Source organism: Aspergillus nomiae, assembly GCF_001204775.2.
Source record: "Aspergillus nomiae NRRL 13137 chromosome Unknown contig00286, whole genome shotgun sequence".
NCBI lineage: Eukaryota > Fungi > Ascomycota > Eurotiomycetes > Eurotiales > Aspergillaceae > Aspergillus > Aspergillus nomiae.
Window position 1 is genome coordinate 19,547 of NW_015378341.1, and position 22,537 is coordinate 42,083.

The window sequence follows — 22,537 nt, forward strand, 5'->3', positions numbered from 1 at the left end:
GACACGCGCTATGCGGGGTAACCTCAGCTGTGACGAGCAAGTTCTCAGCTAGCCACTGCTTACATACTTTTCGAAAGACTCTTTCTTCATCATTGTTGTTGTTTGGGTAAATTCATAACACTCTCATGTCTGTACTAGAGCGCCGGTGGAAAGCGTTGAAAGTCGAAATTCGTGGGGAGTGACTGAAATACAGCTGGGATTGAGCAGCCAATGCTAGGGAGAATTTCTCGCCGCCGCGTAGGATTGTCTTCAAAGCAGATCCGCACAAGAATGTATATAAAAAGTCAAGGTTAGAGAGATCTTAGTGTTTTATACAGAGTTCTACAAGACAGAAATTATAACTTTTAAAGAGAATACACTTTGGGCCGATATTATGTACTCATACCGAAGTCTACTTCACTAATGATATCAGATATGAGAAAGCAGAAAGCCATATAATGGTCTCTTACTTACAAATAGTGCATGGTAAGGCCTTCTCATCCATGCATAAATACCATACCCCGCCTCTTTATCGAACGCTCCGATGTGAGTCTTGTAGGCGAACCCTGTTCATCTTTTGCTCTGCCAATCGGAGGCACTGGAACGATAGCTCCTCCCTCCGGTAGCCTGACTCCATGATGCAGGAGAATCCTTTTGGTATTGATCTACCTTGCGACAGATATCTTGACAGAGAAACATAGAAGGCAAAGCAGGGTTGCAAGCGCCGAATCCCCGTCTATAAAGTCCCCATGGGTTCTCGTTTCTGGAAAGCAAAATTCTCCACTACAAACCACCCTTTAACTTATCCTGCCTTGTTAATCACACAACATGGCGGATACCAGAGGCCGTCCTACTGTCCCACCATACCCTGAGAACCCCGAAACTAGGGAAGGCAAGCGCTTAAGCCCTGAGAAAGTCCAGTCCCTGAAGGCTCGATACGGAATCGATATCGACCCTCAGAGTGCTACCTCCGGCCCAGCCGCCCCCGAGGACACTTCTTCCAAGTATACCCCCACTCCCCCCGCTGCTAAAAGTTCACACGGGTTTTTTATTTAACATATGGACTCAACTCACAGCGATGGATGGGCACGTCAACATGAAACCCTCAACATCCACTCGGGCTGGTTCGCATTCCCCGCACCAATCGTCGAAAACAAGAGTTTCGCCGGCGCAATCCTCCATAGCTACCCGGCCTACGGCACAGTCCTTCCAAAAGATCGATGCTGGTTCGACTTCTTCGAAGGCAACCGCTGCTGCCTGCGCATCGGAATCTTTCGAAACAGGACAGCGATAACATATAACCAGGTGATGAATAATGCATGGACCCCAGAGGTCTATTATGAGCTTCCCAGTGTGCTCGCTGAGGGGCGCGATTTAGGTCTGAGGGTGTTTCTGGAGAACGGTCAGTTCTGTGTTTGTTGGGATACTGAGGGGGCAGATTTGGATTGGGGCGCCGCTGCGGATTCCATGGAGTACCGGGCTGTGCCGGACAGTGCGGCGCTTTTTGGGGAGTCTGTGACGGGTTCGTTTGTTATGAAGGTTGGATAGTTATATATTGCTCCTCCTTCTTACCGGTGTATCTTGGAGTAATTGATTACCCATCTCTTCCAGGCCCCTGTCTAGCAAGGGGCAAGCTTCGGTCCAGAACATGAAATCTGTTTTCTGCATCGGTAAAACATAGATCTGCCTTAGTTGGAAACCAAATGATTGAAACAATTGGTTCTCAAACATCCATTATGAGAAGTATTAGATATCATTGTTGTGGATCAAATCTCGATCCATTAATTCTTAGGTCAAACAAACATCAGGTGTTGTCCCATGACCTCAAACCGTAGAGGCCGGGGTGGATGGTGATTACAAGCTAACAATAGTCTATATGGGAAGCTTCTACCAAAGAATAGAGATGAGACACAACGATAACAAGAAAGTTGCTGTTAAAGTAGAATATGGGGTGATCATCTAGGCTCTTTGAAAGAGTCTATTAGGCCATGGCCTTTCTAGCGTGGCCGGTGCGAATGATACGCTGCATCGTTCGAGCAATAGAACAATAGAGCAATTCGCAATTCCCTTGCATATTTATTTATTTCTATCTCGATAAATGGAAACATATATCTGACTATCTACACACAGTTTACTAGTCAACTGGTAGACCGGCAGCATCGAGAATGGCAGGATGAGAGAACACACTGTAGACTCAAGTATATAGACTTTTAGTTGGCCAAGTAATCAAGTCGCTTAATCCAAGTAAGCACTCGAGCCGATCCAACTGCGAGTGGAAATAAAGAGGATATTCGTGGCTGGTTGAGATATGCCAAGATGTCGATAAAATAGGGCTTGAGAACACTATACCTAATGAGGACTAGCTCTTGTCAAAGTGCCCACAATTCTTATATAGAAACGATGATTACTCTTCACAAGGTTTAACATCATACTCTACGTCAGTCCGGATAATATACTTCGCGCCCTTCCTTACCCCGGTTCCCTCATGTAGCAAGGCCCCATTGGCCTCTCCGTGCGGGAAAATCGCAACGGCTCCCATGACAGGTCGCACCGGGTACGCATTGAGGGTTCCTTCCCGCGCAGCGGGCATGAAGAAAGTCGTCTCTCCGCCCTCGAACTCATCGTTTAGATAGAGTAGGAATGTATACATAGAGCTCTGTCTCTTGTCCTCCGGCGAGGCGTCGTACACATACGTGTCATCGGGGAGGATGCCGGACGGTGGCCAGGCTCCGTCAATGTGGCACCGGTACTCGGCGCCGGGAACGTACCGGTATACGCGGAAGCGTCGATTGATACCCCGAGCCAAGCGGCCGTTGATAGACTGCGGTACATAACGGGAGATGCGCGCCCAGAGCATGTCGTGGAAAGTGGTGTCGACTACCCAGTAGAAATTGTGTGCAAGGATACTCACGTCGCCATCTTCCCGAAGGGGCGCATCCGGTAGGAAATTGACGGATTCGCCGGCCGCGATGATTGCTTTGCACTCGGCGGTGGAGAGCACATTTAGGGCCAGGCCAAGGCCTGGCACGGAGGGATGTGGGTGGTATGTTATGGTTGGGCCGACGGGGGCTAGCGGGACGGCGTTCGGGGCGGTAGTGTAGAGGATGGCGGGATGGTGATTCGGGGGTTTGCGGAGTGGGCCGGGGGTTGTTTCGATAACGCGGAGGGCGGATGGTGACTTGGGCGCGTCAGCTAGAATAGATTTGTCAAGGACGGAGGCGTAGACGGGGAGTGGTGCCGTCGAGGGGCGGAGGTCCCAGATGGACTGGAAGGCGATGGGAGAGGTGGAGTCGACGGCCTTCGGGTTGGTGTCGATCGGGGTGCTGACGCGCAAGATAGCATCAAGGACACCGAGAAGTTCCATATCCTTTGCGCTGCGCTCCAACGGGACACGATCGATTGCATCGGGTTGCGTTGAGAGACCGCTGACGACGTCCAGATCCCGTACCCAGCGACACAAGGCTCCGATCTTTGGTTGTTCGCCCCGAATTCTCATCTCGGCGAGCAGGATCTTGGCGTCGATGTATTTCTCGTCGGCCAGAGCACCGGTGATTCGTGCTGTCAAGTTTGCGCCCTCTATCGAACGATTAGCTGCTGCTCTCAATTAGTGACAACGCAGCAGCGTACCAGCGGCGTTGGCCCCCGTGGTGCAGGATTGGCGGAAGTCATAGACTGCAGCTCGCAGGTCCCTGCATGCCTTCGACTTGGTGAGGCTTGGGTATTGTGCGAGAGCTGTGAGCGTCTCGATGGTGATCTCGAGATCCTCGTCGGGGACAATCGTTTTGAGGTGCTTGGGCTCGCCATCAGGAGGCGGTGTCAGCGTAGTAGCGGCCTTTGGCGCTTTTTGTGGAAGGTCGACTTGCGCATTGCGCTTGCGCTTGGCGGCTTTGGATTTGGCCATGATTATCTGTGGTTGATAGACAGATAATCGATTGATCCGAGTGGGGGTTTGGAGGTTAGACTTAACTTTGTGGGCGCATTCCGTCCTGCAAAATTCCCGATTTGCCCCACACAATTCTCTTCTCTGCTAAATCCTCGTACACTAACCTGAATATGGACTAGTGCATTGTGCCAGAAAGGTACCATGGTGTGTCGTTAGCCTGGAGTGGTAATTGCACTACAAGCCCTAACATCTATTAGGAACACGCCTCGTTATTGCTAGCACGCCGAGGACATGTACACGGTGACAAATGCATACAAGCTATACCAAATCACCTGGTTCAATTGACTCCGTACCAGTTTCGTACGAATTTGAGCAACCGACCATTCAAGAGCCAGGAAAACCGATACATTCAGGTAGTAGTGTCAGAAGGCTACGAAAATACCTAGAAATAGAAAATATCCATCAGGCGTCTCTGATCGTCATAGTACTCTAAAAATCTAAGAACTATGCCTGGACAAAAATAAACAAACAAAGCCATCAAAGGCTGAAGCTAAAATAGGAATCATTTATTGCATACAACTTCATAATTAAGAAACAATTGTATCAGTGCTCACTTTGCTGCGTGAGATTGTATATTCTCGCACCCATCCCCTGTTTAACCCTTCATACAGGCAGAACAACCTTGACACCCATGTACTCCCGCTGATGCATGACCTTGCCATCAATGACGACTTGATGCGCACCAACTCTGTTATTCACTGTATCTGTAGGGTCTGTGCACGTAGCGATTTGAATTTCGCGCCATTGGCGGTTGGTGGGCACAAGTTTGCCCTGTGACGTGAGCTTCTTGAATTCCTTGTAGACGCCTTGCTCCTCGACACAACCTTCTCGTTGAATAAGTTTCGAGTCTGACAAGAATCATTAGCCTGACTTCTTCCCCAGTGATGTCTGCCTCGAGTTGCCGTTTACTCACCTTGTGCAGGGGCCATACGCAAATCTCCAATGGAGCTGTTAAACAATACCAGTGACAGGCGCTCCTCGTTCAACTGATCTGTGGGCGGTCTGAAGACACGGTGGCGAGTAGCCTTGAAATGTCCGCCCGAGACAATCTCCAATGTGTCGCCGATGTTAATAACAAGCGCTCCAGGCTTGTAGGGCACATAGTACCATTGTTCGTCGCGGCCCCAAATCTGGAGACATGAGATAGGAACCGAGAATAGCAATGTGGTCAAGCCAAAGTCTGTGTGGCCATGCATGCGAAGACCCTTGGATGCTTCTTGAGTTTGTTTCTGGACGGGGCGGAAGAGGGCATGACGGAAGTAGCCTTCGCCAGTCGGGCTGCCGTGTGATTGTACATTATTCCAGAGATAGTCGTCTGGCAGCTCCAGGACGCGCGACAGGACGGTGAGGAGCCTTCGGTTGACGGACTTGGTGAGATAGTTGCTGAACGCCTCGATCTCGTCCATGAACGGGTGCAGACAGGTGGGCACGCGGTTGATGTCTTCCCAGTCGGGCCTGTACCAGTTGAACTGTTCAATGCCATCGGGTGCTCCTCGGTGACGCTGCAGAACAAGGGTGACGAGTTAATATACGGTTGAGCAGCTTACAAGTCCAGGGCCAATGTCCGTTTACCTTGAATCCATAGGGGTGCTTGTAGCCAGACCATTTCCCGCTGTCAGGATGGAACAGGAGCCGCTCTTTGTCCTCCTCGCTGATGTTATTGTATAGGTATTGTGCAAGGGCGAATTGGCGATGGAGCTATTGGACGTTCTAAAGTCAGCGTCTTTTCTCTTCTCTTCGCAACTTGACTCTCTTACCTGTTCTAAAGAAATTCCGTAGTTCTCGAGGAACAAAAAGCCGTCATCACGGATAGCCACTTTGACCTGCTGGACGAGGTCATCGACAACAGCTGGATCCTCAGAGTCTAGGAGTGAAAGGTCGATTGACTTGAGCTCGGCAAAATTGTGCTTTTCCTTGGTGACAGGAGGTGGAACCCATTCTGGAACAAAAGGCTTGCCAGCGAGGTCGGCGGATGGTGGGTTGAAAGGGGCTGCGGGTGCCATGACTTGGTTTGTATGTTCAATGATATTTGTGTGAGATGCTGGATAGAATGACTAGGTGAGGTGTCACAATTGAGGTTTTATAACTTCTTCAGTGTTCTATGATGAGGGAGGCCTACATGTGGTACCTGAAGTCATACAATGCACAAAGACGAGCTCCTCGGTCAAGCAAGAGGAGCGCAAACATGAGTTCGGATGACCCGCTATTGGGTTGTGCACTCGATCGTGTTTGATTGACATAGCAGGTGCTCTCTGCAGCATTTCCGATGATTCCATGTCCGATAAGCTAGATTCTCCACCTGATCGAGCTCCTCCCTGAAGTTTAATTAATTAAACTGTCGCTAAGTGCGAGCGCAATCGTTAGGTTCCGTGGGTTATAGTTCGGGAGGAGCTCCTCCCAGATAGGGCTGGAGGAGCTTCGGCGGAGATCCACTCAGCGTTATCGCGATGGACAGCAAGAGGGGAGGACCGATAGGGAATTTTAAAACAGCGATTTCCACCATTTGCTTCTGTATCATCTATTGCATACGAAAAGTCACAAGGAAATTATCTGAATCTATTTCCCATTGTCCAACACACAATCTCTGTTTCTCCTTTGTGATCCTCCGCAGACATGTCTCGGCAACTCATCTCCAGCGAAAAGTTTCCTCCCAAGCCTCATAATTGTATGTAAATCCTGCACGAAATACTATGCGGTTTTCTAATCAAACGGGTACTCAACTCATAGGCCCCGCCGTGAAAGTCCCGGGTCTCGTCTTCTGCGCAGGCCAAACAGCGACCGGCGAGATTAAACAAGCAACAGTGAGTCTTTACCGTCCCACAATTCTCTATTATCTGTCTGTACCAAATAACTAACACACCCATGATGTTCACAGAGAACTGTTCTACAGAATCTTAAAGAAGTTCTCGAGCTTTCTGGATCATCGCTTGAGCAGGTGGTCAAGTATAATGTCTACCTCGCCGATATGAAGGACTTTGCTGCAATGAATGAGGTGTACATCGACTTCCTTCCAAAGCCGATGCCGTCTCGCTCGTGTCTCCAGGCTCTGCCTCCAGGCGACGGAACTGTTATTGAGATTGAATGCATTGCGCAGGTTTGAGACAATTCATATAGAGAGTTTCCATAGAATATACAATAAAATTCTTTCAATTTATGTTTCTGCTGTTCGTCAGCTCTTTAGCCTTTGGTCTCCATCTATCGTATTACTTTGTTATAGTTATAGGAATACCAAGCGTACCTGTTTTGGTTGTATATACTATGGAGCGAAAACTATGCCAAGAAGATGGTTAATGCCAAGTACGATCTAACGATATATGGACTAGTATTTATTGATATGTCTCTTTGCAGATAACCGTGGCCAGCCTGAATTATTTATCTTATATTCTTTACCTGCTATGTCACACTCCTTGCTACCAGTCAAAAGTGCCACACATTCGCCCTACATTCAGGCCGTAAAGATTATCATTCAGGCATAAATGAAGCGGTCACGCTCTTGTTCACCTACATTTTCAGCTATAAAACAACATAAGCCGGCTTCCCCGACCACTCGTCTAACATGTAATGCTCTCGAGGAGCACAATAATAATACCCCGTCTCTTCCCCCTTGTGCGCTTTTACAGATGGCTTCGGAGGAGAGAGCGCACAGTTTATCAGACATTCCAATAATACCTCCTCCTTCCACACGCTCTTCCCAAAGGTCGCGACCCAGCAGTCCAGTTAGACCCAGTGATGCACAATATCGCGGCGGCCATTTTCGGCGCGCCAAGATCTTCGTGGGCGACGAAATACCCACAAGTATCAGTTATTATGTCGATACAAGTATTTTTCATAATTTAACCAGCTCTGGCGATGATCACCTGCACCAAGTTGCCGAAAGGCTCTGGAGGAAGTCCAAGGAACTTGAGAAAAAACCATCCGGGGAAGTCGAATGGACAGAAGCTTTATACGCAGCCATCAACGATTTAAAACCTGTAGAATTTGAGGCTGTTCGTAACCGAGGCAAGCTAGCACTTCCCCCAGTCGCTAGTTGAGATTGGGCATTTTTATATCCTAACTCCGTGGTTAGATTGGCGTACAGATTGAAAACCTCCAGTACACAACCCTCGCCCTACCATTCTACGCAAACGAAGCCAGCGAGATCAGCTTTTGCAGGAGAATGCCGCCACTGACAGTCTTTACCCTTCCCCGGATCCCTCACGTGCAATCGAGCCAACTATTCCCGTGTTCAGGCTGAAGGATCCCCGGCCAGATATATGCGTCGGCCTCTCGGACGATAGCTTAGCAGATTCCCTTGAGCACACAAAGGGCCGTGACATCGCACAAAGCCTCTTGTTCGATATGCAAAATACCTCTACGCTAATTAGTGATCCGCATGTCACCCCTTTGGGCCTTCGTTTCCCCTTTCTGATAGTCGAGGCAAAGGCCGGTGCAACCGGAGGGAACCTCTACCAAGCCCAGAACCAAGCTGCAGTAGGTGGCTCAACGGCCCTTCTGATACTCAAAAGCCTTTCAGATCTTGTGGATAGCCAGGATCTGAATAGAGAAAACCAAGATTGCGTGGAAGCCAGTACTGAATCCGGTCAAGCTACGCCGGACATCAAGTTAAACCTAGCCTTTTCTATCACTACTGAAGGGCCAGTTCATGAGTTATGGCTTCATTTTTGAAGCCGTAATGAAGACTTCCAGATGGTATGCATAGGGATCTGGAGGACAACTTCGAAAAACGGGTCGCTGAATTTCTTGCGTCACCTCTCAGCTGTCTTGAGGTGGGGTAACGGCGAGTTCAAAGATAATCTAGTTAGCATTCTTCAGGATTTGTGAAACAATGTATCCTCTATCTAGTAAAAGTGGCTATGTGCGAAGAAGCAAGAGCTCAGTTTAATGCACAAAAAGCAATATTTTATATCTAAGCCGACCGTATAGACCTAAAATGGGTATGGGTATAATGTTAGATTCGCTATCTAGTCTATAAGCCCTGGTTCATTACCGATATCAACATAACCTCCAGTCTCTCACGACCGAGCAACCTCAAACTCCGAAATGTACCAATTCTGAATGGCTTTGGTATCGCCCGTAATAGCGACGGTGTCATATCGCTCTCGGGCCTCCTTGGCCATAGTACCGTTGTTAACCATACGGCCAGCCCACTTTCCATGTTTCCGCGCCGCCGCGATAATCTTATCGACAGCAGCGACAAACTCCGGCTCATCTCCACGGGCGGGCACATATCCAAGAAGCGACTGTGCCAGGTCATTCGGTCCGATGAAGACGAGGTCCACTCCCGGGACGGCACAGATGGCATCGACGTTTTCGACGCCCTCACGCGTCTCTATTTGGATCATAGTCAGGATTGTCTCGTTGGCGGAAATCATGTACTCTGGGGTGGTGAGGCCATGGCCGATGGCTGGGAAGGCTGAGCCTTGGCCACGCACACCCTGTGGAGGAAACTTGGAGGAGGCGACGATTTGTTGTGCTTCTTCGGCGTTGTTGATCTGCGGGACCATAATGCCATGTGCACCTGTGTCTAGAGCGCGCTTGATAATGTCGTGGGCGGGGCCACGGATGCGAATGATAGGCGAGACTCCGAGCGCTGAAATGGCAGAGACGGAGTTGTGCATTGAGTCGTCGCCAATGTGGCCGTGCTCGCAGTCAATGATGATGCCGTCGACGCCCGTTAAGGCAACGATCTGGGCCATGCGAACGGAGGGAATGGCCATGAAGGTCATTAATGGGTATTCTCCCGCCCTGATTTTGTTCAGGAGCCTCAGACGAGAGTTGACGATCTCGGTCGTCTGAGGCGTGGGGTAGGTCTTTGTTGGGGCTGGCATTGTGTTGTGTGTATCTGTGAGGAGCTGATGATAGTGATAATATGAGTAGCAGCTGGTGGCTATGTGTCTTTTAATAAGTGTGGTCTATCCATGAGTGATGCTGACTTGCTTATCTTGCAGTATAGGGCTCGGGTCATCTCCGACAGCGGGCGGGAGGAGCTCCTCAACGCTTTTCACTCCTCCCGATAAGACCCACTCGGTTTTATGTACCCCGGATTTGAACCAAAGGTCTAATTGTCCTGGCAAGATTTCCAATTGGACTGATATCTGTGGTGCTATTCCCCTCTTTCTTTATCTATGCCGCCCCACTAGCGAACCTTCCGCGAATCATTTGACTCACAGCTCCTCCAACAGCCGTCGTGGTCAATAGCCGCTCCATTGCCTGCACCATGACTCCCTGATAACAGCCATTCCGGAGCCCTTTATTACGAAGGGAAGGGGAGGAGCCCTCGTTCAGATTCAATTCTCACTCAAACAGAGACCAGCTGCCTGCAACCGGTCCATAACATTGGAGTCTGCTGGTGTCGAACAAGGAACAAACTTGTTGACCTTGATACCCATCGCACCCATAGCTACAGCCATGGACACCAAAAAAGGCCGCTATCAATGCATAGCGATGACAACATCTCCGCTGCAGAAGGGCAACTCGATGTCCCTGACGCGGCATATAGCCGGATGCCAGAGAGCCTTCGCAATCTCAGCCGAGACGAGATCAACACCCTCAACAAGAAAATTGTCCGAAAGGTTGACCTTTTTGTACTGCCCACCATTGGGATCCTGTACATTTTGAACTACATCGACCGCCAGAATTTGGCCGCAGCCAAGCTCCAGGGGATCATGGAAGATCTCAACATGACCACCCAACAGTTTGCCACCGCAGTCTCCATCCTCTTCGTCGGCTACTTGCCCTTCCAGATTCCTAGCAACCTTATCATAACCAAGATATCCCGGCCTGGCATGTACATCTGTGTTGCTGTCGTTATCTGGGGCTGTATCTCCGCTGCCACCGCGGCAGTCAAAACATACGGCCAGTTGCTCGCTGTTCGAGCCGTTCTCGGAGTGGCGGAGGCAGTCTTCTTCCCCGGTGCCATCTACTACCTCTCTGCATGGTACACCAAGAAGGAACTCGGGAAGCGCATTGCAGGTCTCTACATTGCACAGCAAGTTGGCAACGCCTTCGGCGGGCTCTTCGCAGCAGCCATCCTGCAACTCGACGGCACGCACAACATTGCTGGTTGGGAATGGCTCTTCATCATCGAAGGCAGCGCAACAGTCGGAATGGGGGTAATATGCTCCTGCATCATGCCTGAATTCCCACACAACAGCCGCATCCTATCGCAAATCGAGCGTGACCTCGCCGTATGGCGCATCGAGTCGGAAGCCGGAGCAGCAGAAGGCACAGAGAACGAAAGCGTACTACGCGGCTTCGCTAAAGCCCTCTCCGACCCCAAACTCCTGCTCCTCATCTTCGCAAACATGCTCTCCCAAACGCAAGGCTCCATCGCCAACTACTTTCCCACGCTCGTCGGGTCCCTTAATTTCAACAACACCATCACTCTGCTCCTCACTGCCCCGCCCTACATCCTCGCCGGCGCAGTCTACTACGTCCTCATGTACTACTCTGACCGCAATAATACCGTGTACCCGATCATCCAGCTCTGCGTGGCCATCGCCATCGTCATGTACATCATCCCCATGGCAACACTGAATGTCGGTGCCCGCTACTTCTCCATGGTCATTCTGCCCTTTGCCTCTGTCGGCCCGCAACTCCTCCTCTACAAGACAATCAACCTGCATCTGGCACGCCCAGTCTCCAAACGCGCCGCTGCCTCTGCTCTGGTGAACGCTATTGGCGGAACCTCCAATATCTGGGCGTCGTATCTTTACTACGCACCGCCGCATTTCTACGCCGCCTTCGGGACGCTGATGGCGAGTGCGGTTCTACTAGCAGTGACGATGACTGTCTACCGGTGGCTGGTCTTGCGGGAGAATAAACGCTTGGACTCGGGCGATCCGGAGGAGATCGCGAAGGTTGTCCGCGGTGGTGTCACGGAGGAGATGGTGCAGCTGAATTGGCGATACGAGATGTATTGATTTTCATGACATTCCTAATCCATGTAGTCTCTTGCAGTACCAGGTCGCGTAAATATAATTCACCTTTCTACCATAATCATAACATGTGTCATAGTATGCCAGTAATCACAATAACCATAGTATTAACCCGTATGTAGCGTACACAACAATGAACTCAGGACCACCTCAACTCCCCAACCCATCCAAACAAGACAACACAAGCCTACCCAGCATCCACCTCTCTCTCCGGCGAAAGACTTCCCTCACCCACCCCAACGCCCCCTCCACATCCCCATCCGCGATGCCAACAACGCGCATCGCATTCGGGATGCCGCCGCGCACAAGCTGCCAGGCAATCAAAAACGCCTTGTACGCATACACGGCCACCCACGGGGCCTCGCTGTCCGGCTCGCGCGTGGTATCCAGATAGCGCAGGAACCAGTCCACGTGCGGCTGGATGGCTTTCGCCGTGTCGGCCTCCCACAGGAACTCATACGACGGCGCGAGAGACGTCGACTGGCTCACCACGGCATCCAGACTGGCCGCCACAATGCCGCCCGTGTGCGCCGGCGACCACAGATGCAGCTCGATCATGGCGGTCTCCCATGTTGCGATGGCGTGCATTGCCTTGGCGGTCTCGGGTTGCGGCCGGATAAACGGGCCCAGGGAGAGGAGCGACGAGCGCAGGGCGTCGAGGCGGTCCATGCTCAGCATGCCGGTCATGGTGGACCAGCCAGAGACTCGCGCGCGCTGGAGATGAGGAACTGGGCGATGTTGATGGCCCCGTAGGGTCGAATGGCGGGATGCAGTCTGGACGCGCGTCGGAGGACAGGAACCGGCGCACTGCGTCCGGGTACGGGACTGCGGGTCCGGGGTTTCTGGCGACGAGATGGCGGTGCGCCCATTCGGCGGCGGAGGGTGCGGTCCATTGTGCTTCGGGGCAGGGGAGGTCGTGTTTGACTTCGAGATGCGAGATGGAGCGCGGGATGGAGAGGAATTGGTACCATAGTGCGTCGATCTGGTGCACGGCGAAGGAGGTTCGCTTGTGCGACTCGGCTTTGATGAATTCATGCCAGAGCGCCTCTAGATCTTCGGTCGTGGAGGTTGCGGTGGGCATGGGCTGCATGAGACCTCCTTCTCGTGCGAGGGATATCATGTTGGAGTGCATCTTGAGGCCGGATGATGATGAGTCGCCGCAGAGGTACATCATGGCGCATATTTGGAGGAGCAGATATGATTGGATGAGGGTGGTATTCTGCTTTGGGGTATCGGTTCTACTTTCCTCAGCGGTGGTGAGAGCACGGGCGTGGTGGAAGCAACGGACGGATAGGTTTGCGCCTGAGCCGGCTTGATCGCCAGACTTTGGGTCTTCGCCGTGCTGATAGCCGAGGGAAAGAATACTGAGGAGTAGGTGTAGAGGGATATGTGTGGCGTCGAATGTTGGTTGGTGCAGAAATGGGAGAAAGTGCGAAATATGTTTGAAGAAGAGGTCACAGCCGCGTGTAATTTGTGAATGTGATGGGGACCAATCGAACTGGTAGTTCGATGGAAATGTATCAGGACTGCCTTGGCTAAACTGGCGCCGGGGGTATTTGTGTCAAATGAAGAAGGCTGTGGTATAATGGCAGATTGCAACTGGTCGTCAAGTTCGTAGGTCGGCTTCAGAAACGACGTTCCCAGGAGCAGGTTCCGTTCTAGTTCTATCGCATCTTGCACCATACGGCCCATACAATCTGACTCGTTTATTGAGGGCTCTTGGACGGAGGGACCTGTTACAACTTGTTCCCTATGTACTTCAGCTGTGGCTGGTCCGCTAGTTGAGCTTCCTGCGTCGTGGTCATGGAAGAGTGGATGCTGCGTCTGCGGCAACGGCGCATTCCAAATTCCACCATCCACCTCTAGCTCACACTCATCGCCCGAATTCTGCGGGTGAAAGCCATCTTGGCTGTCTGGTGACGATTCAGAAGACAGGTAGACATCATGTCGTTCCGGTCTCCGCGCGTCACTGCCTGGTCTAGAGATGATCGGCTCACGCAGGGACCTTTTCATTGCCCGCCTCTGCTCATACTCCGGATGCTTTCTCTTCATATGTCGATGTCGCAGATCGGGTCGTGAGAAAGTTGTCTGACAAAAGTCACAGGGCAGCGAGGCCTCCTCCGGGGAACGGGAATGGAGCTTGGCATGTCGCTTGAGATTCTCATGTCGGGTGAAGCGACTTTGGCAGACATGACACTGGTACGGTTGATATGACGGGATGCGTCGGTTGGCGTGGGAGACAGACATTATAAGAAGCAATCGAATCCTTCTTATGGCGTGACTGCGTCGGTTGTTGAAATGTACAGGCGGAGAAAATCCCCACATACTAGTATCGTTTTCCCCGCACGGCCAAGCATCGGCTACTGTCCGGTTATCTGCTCTGCTGTCCTCCTTGCATATCTATCATATCGGAAGAGATAACGTCTGGTAATCTCTTATCAGCTGGCTGTTATCTCGGGCCATTTGCAGCATATACGATGTCACGATGGGGATTGAGGACGGAATGCGCAACCGCTGGGACAAACTTGTAAATAAAAAATAAAAAATAAAAAGTTAACTGTTTTTATTTTCTATCATACTACCGATACTACTAGGAATATGTCTAAAATTAATCGAAACGAACACTTTGAATAAAGAATTATCAATAATACGCATTGTGGCTGGGATTGACCTGAATAGGGGGATAGGGCTATAGCAAGCCACACCCTAGGCAAGGTCTGGTGAACAGCGCCATACCTCGGTTTGCTTTTACTACCACTCAATATAGACCCGGCATCGCTCATATTAGAAATTAGTGGCATCATGAGCCTTTGCACATACAACCCAGAATTAAAAGACAAGCCTTTGGAACAAGTGGGGCCTGTGGCGGATTTGGTATGTGGGCCGGGTCAACAATCTACCCGACTCGCAAAGACATGCCAATGGTTTGGGGAAACGGATGATGATCTGCAAGCTTATTGAGAGTAGTATTCGGACTCGGATCAGCTTCACATTGATGTGTCCACTTGAAGGAGGAATCCCGCAAGATCGCAAGATCTTCAGTGTTAGAGTAAGAACGGGACAGAACGTTTGCCACCTCTAAATATATAAAGGGTCTGCAGGGGTAGGTGTTTGGCCTAGAATCAATCATTATCTATCTATCTTAGACAGGCGATACGACACCAATATAACGCCTGTTTCTATTTGCTTTCAACATTTATTGAACATTTAATCCTATCTCCAAAACTTGGTACACTCAAGAAATGGCAGCATTCATAGGAGCGAATCTGAACCCTTGCAATTATATTGGAGGTGTGAGCTTCAACCCTGATCGAGACATCCCAGATCTATCAGGAAAGGTAGCGTTAGTGACCGGAGGTATGTCATGCTTCACTTGCGAGAAGTAAGAAAACATGCTGATTCTTTGTAGGAAATGCTGGACTAGGCAAAGAAACAATTCTTCAGCTGGCCAAGCATCGACCACAAAGAATATATCTTGCTGCACGGTCGGAGACGAAGGCGCAGGCGGCTATCAGCTCTATAAAAGCGTCGCTATCGAAGAATGTTGAAATCACCTGGCTTCCGCTGGATTTAATGTCCATTAAATCGATTCAAACAGCGGCACAAAAATTCCACGCAGAATCATCACGGCTCGACATATTGATCCTCAATGCCGGTGTGATGTCTCTTCCACCGGGAGAGACAGAGATGGGCCATGAGATCCAGCTTGGTACTAATCATACTGGTCATTTTCTTCTCACCAAGCTGTTGTTGCCGACATTGCTCAAGACAGCAGAAGAGCCAAATTCAGATGTTCGGGTTGTGTCACTCGCATCGATCGGACATACTCTGGCTCCGTCCTTTGAAACCATACTGGATCAGGACCGGTTGAAGAAGGTGAACACGAACACTCGATATGGAGCGTCAAAGGCAGCGAACATCCTATTCGCAGCTGAGCTTGCGCGGCGGCATCCTTCCATAACCTCCGTTTCCGTCCACCCCGGGATTATCCTCACTGATCTTTACAGCTCGTTGAACGAGCGCTCTACCCTTGCTGCGCTGGGCTCAAAGACACTAAATCTTTTTGGAACGCCCGTTCCTCAGGGAGCCTATAATGAGCTGTGGGCCGCAGCTGGTGCGAAAAAGCAAGACCTCGTCAATGGAAGCTATTACATTCCCGTGGGACATTTGAAGCCATATAATCACTATGCCAAAAGCAAGGATATGGGAAAACGCCTGTGGGACTGGACCGAGTCTGAGCTACGCAAGTTCAATGCTTTGCCTTGAGTTGTCATATTTCTATTTTCTTACCTCGTTTTGTTTTGAAATCTAAATGTATGTATATGTGTCTTTGGAATGACAAGATATTGCCACTTTTCCTTCTTGGCGGAACCAACCTCGGAGTTTCAGTAAATCCGACAATTAGACCTCTGAAGATTGTGGGCCGGACTAACTAGATGTAGCACCGGTTGCGAGACGTTCTGATGTTTAACTTTCGGACCTGATTCTCTATCGTGGGGGAAGGCCGTCGAGTTCCACCCCCAACCGTTGGCTCAAGTGTCAAGCCGAACGCGCACCAATTGGATTCGCATCATCTCCATGTTGATATTATAGTTATTATATCACAGAACGTAGCTTAATTTGTAAGTTCAGGGTGATTCTCGAACTTGAATCAGAAGCAAACATGCAAGCTGAGCTGATGACGGTATAAGGGTGTTCCTAATATATATCTTGATAGGTTTCAGATGGCAAAGCACCAGCTTTATAGTGAATTTCGGCGTTCTTCCGCCTATCAACTTTACCGTAAACCCATGGACGGACGGAAGACCAGTGAGCTTTGATTCTATAAACCGGTCACTGTGCAGGTGAGGGTTGAGAATGCCTAGTAATGTTGCAATATGCCACGGGTGGTCATGTGGGAGCAGCAACTAGGGTTACTAGTAGTAAGAGCATTGTACAGTAATTATAACCACTCGAGTAATAGATCTTCTACCCTTCAGGGACTGTGTCGGTAACCACAGCGACTCTATATTTCCCGTATCTTGCTTGAAAGTATCCGGCCATGGGCTTGCAATCGGGCATTTCACACTCGATAGACGGGCGATGGGGTACTTAACCTGCAATATATACCTGAAGATATCATCGCACGCCTATACCCAAGCTTCCCTCATCCATCACTCCCATCGGATCGTATTGGCACTACATGTATTACAACAAGCTATGATAGAGAATCTTATTCCGTTATCTTCGGTAGCTATGAGGGGGTGAGGAGAAACTTTGCGAATTGCACAAGGCTCATCTTGGAAAAGTCCAGGAAGTGGTATACTTTCCTGGTCGGAAAACACACTATTGGGAAATGCCGACTAGATTATTTAAAATCCAACATTACCTGTATGAATGCATGTATACCCCAGGTTAGAACCTCCCTAGCGCTTTGCAAAGATAGTTGCCCCTTATTCTTCAGCATCACCGCTCATGTCCGACAAAGACATTCACGGATATCTGCATATTCATGTCGATCTTTGCTAAGACCCCTCCATGGACAGTAGTCACGGTGTCATTATGGAAGTAATCAAAATGAGGTTGTATGGTGATGTAGCTTCTGGTAGTGCACGGCAGTTACTACATTAGTCGGCGTGAACGGATAACTACGGATATTCATGTTCAATTACGCGCCGCGGAAATTGTTTCTGACCTATCTTCTCGAGGAGAGATGCAGTTCATGCAGTTCTATACATTTCCTTGGCATACTTGAGACTGAAGTTGATATCGGGAGCCACCCAAGAGTTACATGATAATTGATCTACTCAACTGATCGAATCGCGCTCGATCAAACCATACAATGCCGCTAGATCCGGGAAATGAGTTGTGTTTCATGTCTTCAACGCGACCCACACCGGGGATTGTCCAGATCGCCTATAAAACACTCTAATTTTATAGGGTTACATTCTGGTCACGCCAAGAGATTTCCAAAATCCTCTACACGCTCCCCCTTCCAACGCTCTCCTAATGGATTGTCCTTCGGCCCAATCATAAGAGGATCTGATATCAGCCCAGGAAATGAGTTTGCATGCAGGACATAGGGCGATGCGACAACTAGGGCTTAGCCTGCTCGTCGATAATGTACCTAAACAGAAGGTGGACAGTTCTTCAGAACCCCAACCATGAATCCTGGCGCCGATGTAACGTGACGAAACTGAGCCTGCTGCAAGTTCTGCTTAAGCTCATTTCTCCAATCAACGTTTTACGTACTTGGAATTGATAGGCATCCAGCACCGATCTGCGTGGTGTGCTGCTTTGGTAACGTCCAGTAGTGACATCGTCGGCATTTCGCCTATACACAACAATGAATATTATTGATATGCGCTGTAATTGCCTGTGCGTGTTGATCGTATCCTATTCTAGCTGTCTGTATATTATATATCACTCTAAGCGCCGTCGAATGTCACCGTCGAACAACCTCAACGTGATGTATGGGACGAACAATTTCCATGGATGGGGTTGCAGTATCCACACATCATAGCATCCAGTATCATGCCTCACATTTAATTAAACAACGTAGCATCGGAGGATCATTACATATCCGGCGAGGGTAACAGGGATATGAGACGAGATATCAGTTCGTCAAACCACGAATATATAAGAACACCAACTCGCGACCAAGACATTGGCATCTCAGAACGTGCCTCCATCTCAAGCCAAAACCCTCACCTTGTCCAACAGCCAACACAAGCTCACACATCAAGCAAGATGCATTTCACCGCCTACATCGTCGCTGCAATCGCAACCGCCAGCACCGCTCTGGCCCACATGGAAATGGTCCGTCCTTTCCCTCTGAAGAGTCAGTTCGATCCCCAGAACGACTGGTCGAACATTGACTACGACAACACCTCCCCATTGGAGCCAAATGGTAAGAGCCATAACCCCGTTGAGTCCCTTATCCCTTCAAAATAGCCCAGCCGGATCTAATAATGGCATCCAAACACAGGATCCAACTTCCCCTGCAGAGGCCACCATAAGAACGCCGCCTGGCGCACCGTTGCCAACTACACCGCCGGCCAAAGCGACTACATGAAACTTGCGCCCGGAAACAGCCACCGCGGAGGCTCCTGCCAGATCTCGCTCAGCTACGATAACGGCCAGACCTTCCGTGTGATCGAGTCGTACATGGGAGGATGCCCGCTCAAGCTTGAATGGGACTTTGAGATCCCCTCGTTCGCGCCCGGTGGCCATGCGCTGTTCGCTTGGAGCTGGTTCAACATCGAGGGAAACCGCGAGATGTACATGAACTGCGCCCAGGTCGAGATCGAGGGCGGCTCTGACTCCACGCAATTTAATCAGCTGCCCGAGATCTTCACGGCGAATATTGGAAACGGATGCAGCACTGTCGAGGGCAAGGAGACTGTCTTTGCACACCCCGGTGACAGTGTTGGATATGCTGGAAAGGTTTCGCCAGATGACGCTCCTTTCCCCAAGTGTGGTGGAAATGCCTAGTTAGGGGGGAAAGGCAGAGATGGAGGAGATTACTTTCTGATGGCTGGTTCTTGTGATTGATTCACTTTTGCCTTGTGATTTATTCTATTCTTCACAGCGGGTTGATCCTGTACATATTCTTGTTTCTGGAAACGGGAACTATTTGATTTGCAGTTTTTTTGTGGAGAATTTGAGACCCTATTGTATAGGCATCGTTGCAGTCCTGGAAAGTAAACTGATTTGCCATTGTCGTAGACTAATTCTATGCTAGAACTGTCAGCGGACGCTCCTCCATCTCTCTATTGGCGTGATACTATCAGTCGCAAAGTATGTGTCCGGAGTTTTACATGTGGCATTCAGCATGCTAGATGTACTCTATGCTGCACCATCACGCTCATATTCTATTTGCGCGCTGAATGATGAATTGAATAATTCTTATTAAAACTAACGATAACGAAAAGAAAAACGTACAGCAGGAGGGATTCGCCGGTGGTCACCCACCCACCTACGAACCTCCCGGCGTGTGGCTTAAACGCGGCCACAAGTTGGGTGGCTGCGCCCGGGTGAGCTTTGGTGAGTGTACAATAGATGGAGTGATTCCTCACACAGTGGCCTGCTTGTCTGACTGCAGCTTATCAGTTGGCTCTGTACAATGAATATCGTCATCTTCCTGCGTTGGGCGAGTATTGAGCCATGGAATTCCGCCGGATAGAATAAATGCTAGAGCGCTACCAGCTATTGGAAGATACTAGTAGAGTCAGCATCGCTAGCCTAACACGGAGGTGACAAGATTAGTAGATTAACTCACAAAGATAGTTGTGATAGCTTTATTGTATGCAATGATAATATCGGCCAAACGGTCCGGAAATGCTTGTACGGCAACTTCCCGCACCCTTAGGGTTCCAGTATTGAGAAGCACCTCGATCTCCTTATAATCCAGCGATGCCTGATCTTGTAGCTGTCTTTTCAATTCGTTCTGAAAGATAGCGCCTCCTATGCTTTGCATCACTGCACTTCCAAAGTATTGCGTGAAGAGAACAGTCGCTATCCCGACTGGAACGTAGTGAGGCCTGTCCTTCAGTACAAGCTGAACTATAAGTAAAGGAATCTGGGCTGCAAATCCACAACCCAGACCCTGGAAGATCTGATACCCAATCCACGATGCGGATGTTGAGGATACAGTAAAAGTTGTGTAAAGCCCGTTCGCAATGCAGAGGAAGGCAGAACCAATGCAGAGCCACGGATTATAATATCTGAGGTGTTTGGCTATAGCAATACAGCGTCAGTATAAATTTTCGTGAAATGATGTGAATATTTCCTGTCTTTACCTAGTATTCCAGAGACAAGTGATCCAAAAACCTGAGTACAAACTGAAGGCAGAAGCATGACTCCACTGCGAATGGGGCTTGCTGACTTAACAATTTGAAACCATTCCGGTAGATAATAGATCGGAATAACGAATGACCCCAAAAACAAAAAGGCAAATGTAATACTAAGCACTGTCGATCTGTCCCGCAGAAGCACCATTGGGACCATAGCTTGGTCGCCCATGTAATATTCCCAGAACACAAAGATTGTTATCATCATTGCAAAGCCGATGAAGAGTCCGATCACGGTCGCTGAGTCCCAAGGATACTCGCCACCTCCCCACTGTAAGGCCAACATCACCATAATGATGGAGGGTATAAAGAGAGCACATCCGATCAAATCGAGCTGTTTTAGGAAGGACACACGATGGGCCCCAGTGTTTTGAGGTGGATGGAAAAATAAAAGTAACGTCACCACAGTCACTGCTCCTGCTGGAAGATTGATTAGAAAGTACAGCCTCCACGTATATTCAGCCAAAGCGCCCCCGATAATTGGGGCCACAACAGTTCCCAGGGCATGAAGAGAGGTTATCAGCCCAGTAAACAGTGGACGTTGCTGAGGAGTTGTTATTAATGCAATAACTGAGAGACCACCCGATACTACCCCAGAGCCTCCAGTACCAGCGACTGCTCTTCCGATTATAAACATTTCGGAACTGTTTGCTACACCGCAAATCAGAGATCCAAGAAGGAATATACCGTAGAACCCAAGATATGTCCATCGCAGTGACAGTAATGACATAAGCTTGCCACTGATAGGCTGAAGAGCGCACATCGTGAGCGGATAGGTAGCTCCATACCAGCCGATATCTGTTGTAGCGTGGAAGTGGGTTGATATTGAAGGAATAGCCTTTTAGATATGACTTTAGTTACACAGAATTTCAAGGGAAAAGTCATCAATAAACTTACAGTAGCAATAATAGAGACATCCAATGATATCAGAAAAGTGGCTATCATAATTCCGGCTAAGATGCTATAGAGCTTCACAGAGTCGACCGGTTGTGCTCTGGACATCGCGTCAGGACATGAAGACATTATCAACAAGGTTGACCAAGATTTCAAACAATTGTATTAGTGGTCTATGGCAATGAGATTATTGGAAGTGTTACGGCAGGTTTTATGCTATCCCTGAGCTCCTAACAGTTGCTAAATTAGGTAGTCTGTTGGCATAGTCCGGCCCCGTGACCGACTCCGAGGCTGACTCCGACTCCGTACCGCGTTGGCCCCATCACCCTGGAACCAAAGCTATCTCCCAATACAAAGAGTAGTGGAACCTAAAGCTCCCTCAAGGCGGCATGCATTTTACGATGGATTCGGCTGAAAGTGAAATGTGTTCCGGTTGGGGTGCAGGGCCTGGCTGTAACGAAGGATTGCTGATTGTAGAAGGGGATGATGTTTCTGTTATATGTGACAGCTCCACCCTCGGGCCCTAGTCGAAACAGCTGAGATAGTCTTCTAGCAGGGAAAGGGAGGCATCGGCTTGAGATAGAGTACCGTAGTAGTATATATTTGGGCAGCAAGTGTATCGATCTGATGCTGGATAACCTCGATGCGGCAATGTCTGGGGAGAGGGAGAGAAGGTTCCCCGACAGCCTACCCCAACACAGGTGTATATGGTCATTGGGCTAACCTGATGCTTGTATTCCTACGCGAGCCGTCTGGAAAAGCACAGTGTCGGTCGAGTCTGGCACATCGTTGACACCGTCCATTCTACAAGAAATTAGACTTGTGTCTAATTAGCTAACTCAGCCGCGCCTCCCAGGTCTTGTAGAGCCTGAGATTGCGGGGATACCTCACGCTCGTATTTGATATACACGCTGAGTGATAGATGAATTGAATACTTCGTAAAGGACGATAAC

The 22,537-nt window shown here is 49.6% G+C and overlaps 10 protein-coding genes across 10 annotated transcripts; 5 read left to right on the forward strand and 5 right to left on the reverse strand.

Moving 5' to 3' along the window:
• Positions 1-2,383: 2,383 nt before the first annotated feature.
• Positions 2,384-3,880, reverse strand: ANOM_008830 (prolyl hydroxylase family protein; the record flags this gene model as incomplete). Its single annotated transcript, XM_015554086.1, has 2 exons — positions 2,384-3,555; positions 3,607-3,880. The coding sequence occupies 2 exons, from the start codon at positions 3,878-3,880 to the stop codon at positions 2,384-2,386; spliced, it is 1,446 nt and encodes a 481-aa protein (XP_015404108.1).
• Positions 3,881-4,525: 645 nt separating this feature from the next.
• Positions 4,526-5,925, reverse strand: ANOM_008831 (gibberellin 3-beta hydroxylase; the record flags this gene model as incomplete). The annotated part of the gene is made up of 4 exons (XM_015554087.1): positions 4,526-4,770; positions 4,836-5,424; positions 5,495-5,620; positions 5,680-5,925. The coding sequence occupies 4 exons, from the start codon at positions 5,923-5,925 to the stop codon at positions 4,526-4,528; spliced, it is 1,206 nt and encodes a 401-aa protein (XP_015404109.1).
• Positions 5,926-6,535: 610 nt separating this feature from the next.
• Positions 6,536-7,022, forward strand: ANOM_008832 (RidA family protein; the record flags this gene model as incomplete). Its single annotated transcript, XM_015554088.1, has 3 exons — positions 6,536-6,587; positions 6,650-6,723; positions 6,798-7,022. 3 exons carry the CDS (start codon positions 6,536-6,538, stop codon positions 7,020-7,022), a joined length of 351 nt encoding a protein of 116 aa, XP_015404106.1.
• Positions 7,023-7,542: 520 nt separating this feature from the next.
• On the forward strand, positions 7,543-8,587 carry ANOM_008833 (uncharacterized protein; the record flags this gene model as incomplete). Its single annotated transcript, XM_015554089.1, has 2 exons — positions 7,543-7,948; positions 8,016-8,587. 2 exons carry the CDS (start codon positions 7,543-7,545, stop codon positions 8,585-8,587), a joined length of 978 nt encoding a protein of 325 aa, XP_015404107.1.
• Positions 8,588-8,934: 347 nt separating this feature from the next.
• Positions 8,935-9,750, reverse strand: ANOM_008834 (HpcH/HpaI aldolase family protein; the record flags this gene model as incomplete). Its single annotated transcript, XM_015554090.1, has 1 exon — positions 8,935-9,750. The coding sequence occupies one exon, from the start codon at positions 9,748-9,750 to the stop codon at positions 8,935-8,937; it is 816 nt and encodes a 271-aa protein (XP_015404112.1).
• A 606-nt stretch (positions 9,751-10,356) lies between these two features.
• Positions 10,357-11,844, forward strand: ANOM_008835 (putative pantothenate transporter; the record flags this gene model as incomplete). Its single annotated transcript, XM_015554091.1, has 1 exon — positions 10,357-11,844. One exon carries the CDS (start codon positions 10,357-10,359, stop codon positions 11,842-11,844), a length of 1,488 nt encoding a protein of 495 aa, XP_015404113.1.
• Positions 11,845-12,009: 165 nt separating this feature from the next.
• Positions 12,010-14,106, reverse strand: ANOM_008836 (C2H2-type zinc finger protein; the record flags this gene model as incomplete). Its single annotated transcript, XM_015554092.1, has 3 exons — positions 12,010-12,587; positions 12,640-13,097; positions 13,148-14,106. The coding sequence occupies 3 exons, from the start codon at positions 14,104-14,106 to the stop codon at positions 12,010-12,012; spliced, it is 1,995 nt and encodes a 664-aa protein (XP_015404110.1).
• Positions 14,107-15,101: 995 nt separating this feature from the next.
• ANOM_008837 (short-chain dehydrogenase/reductase family protein) lies at positions 15,102-16,125 on the forward strand (the record flags this gene model as incomplete). Its single annotated transcript, XM_015554093.1, has 2 exons — positions 15,102-15,216; positions 15,269-16,125. The coding sequence occupies 2 exons, from the start codon at positions 15,102-15,104 to the stop codon at positions 16,123-16,125; spliced, it is 972 nt and encodes a 323-aa protein (XP_015404111.1).
• Positions 16,126-18,588: 2,463 nt separating this feature from the next.
• Positions 18,589-19,332, forward strand: ANOM_008838 (endoglucanase; the record flags this gene model as incomplete). The annotated part of the gene is made up of 2 exons (XM_015554094.1): positions 18,589-18,748; positions 18,827-19,332. 2 exons carry the CDS (start codon positions 18,589-18,591, stop codon positions 19,330-19,332), a joined length of 666 nt encoding a protein of 221 aa, XP_015404114.1.
• A 580-nt stretch (positions 19,333-19,912) lies between these two features.
• On the reverse strand, positions 19,913-21,692 carry ANOM_008839 (MFS transporter; the record flags this gene model as incomplete). Its single annotated transcript, XM_015554095.1, has 4 exons — positions 19,913-20,059; positions 20,120-20,577; positions 20,640-21,528; positions 21,588-21,692. 4 exons carry the CDS (start codon positions 21,690-21,692, stop codon positions 19,913-19,915), a joined length of 1,599 nt encoding a protein of 532 aa, XP_015404115.1.
• Positions 21,693-22,537: the final 845 nt, after the last annotated feature.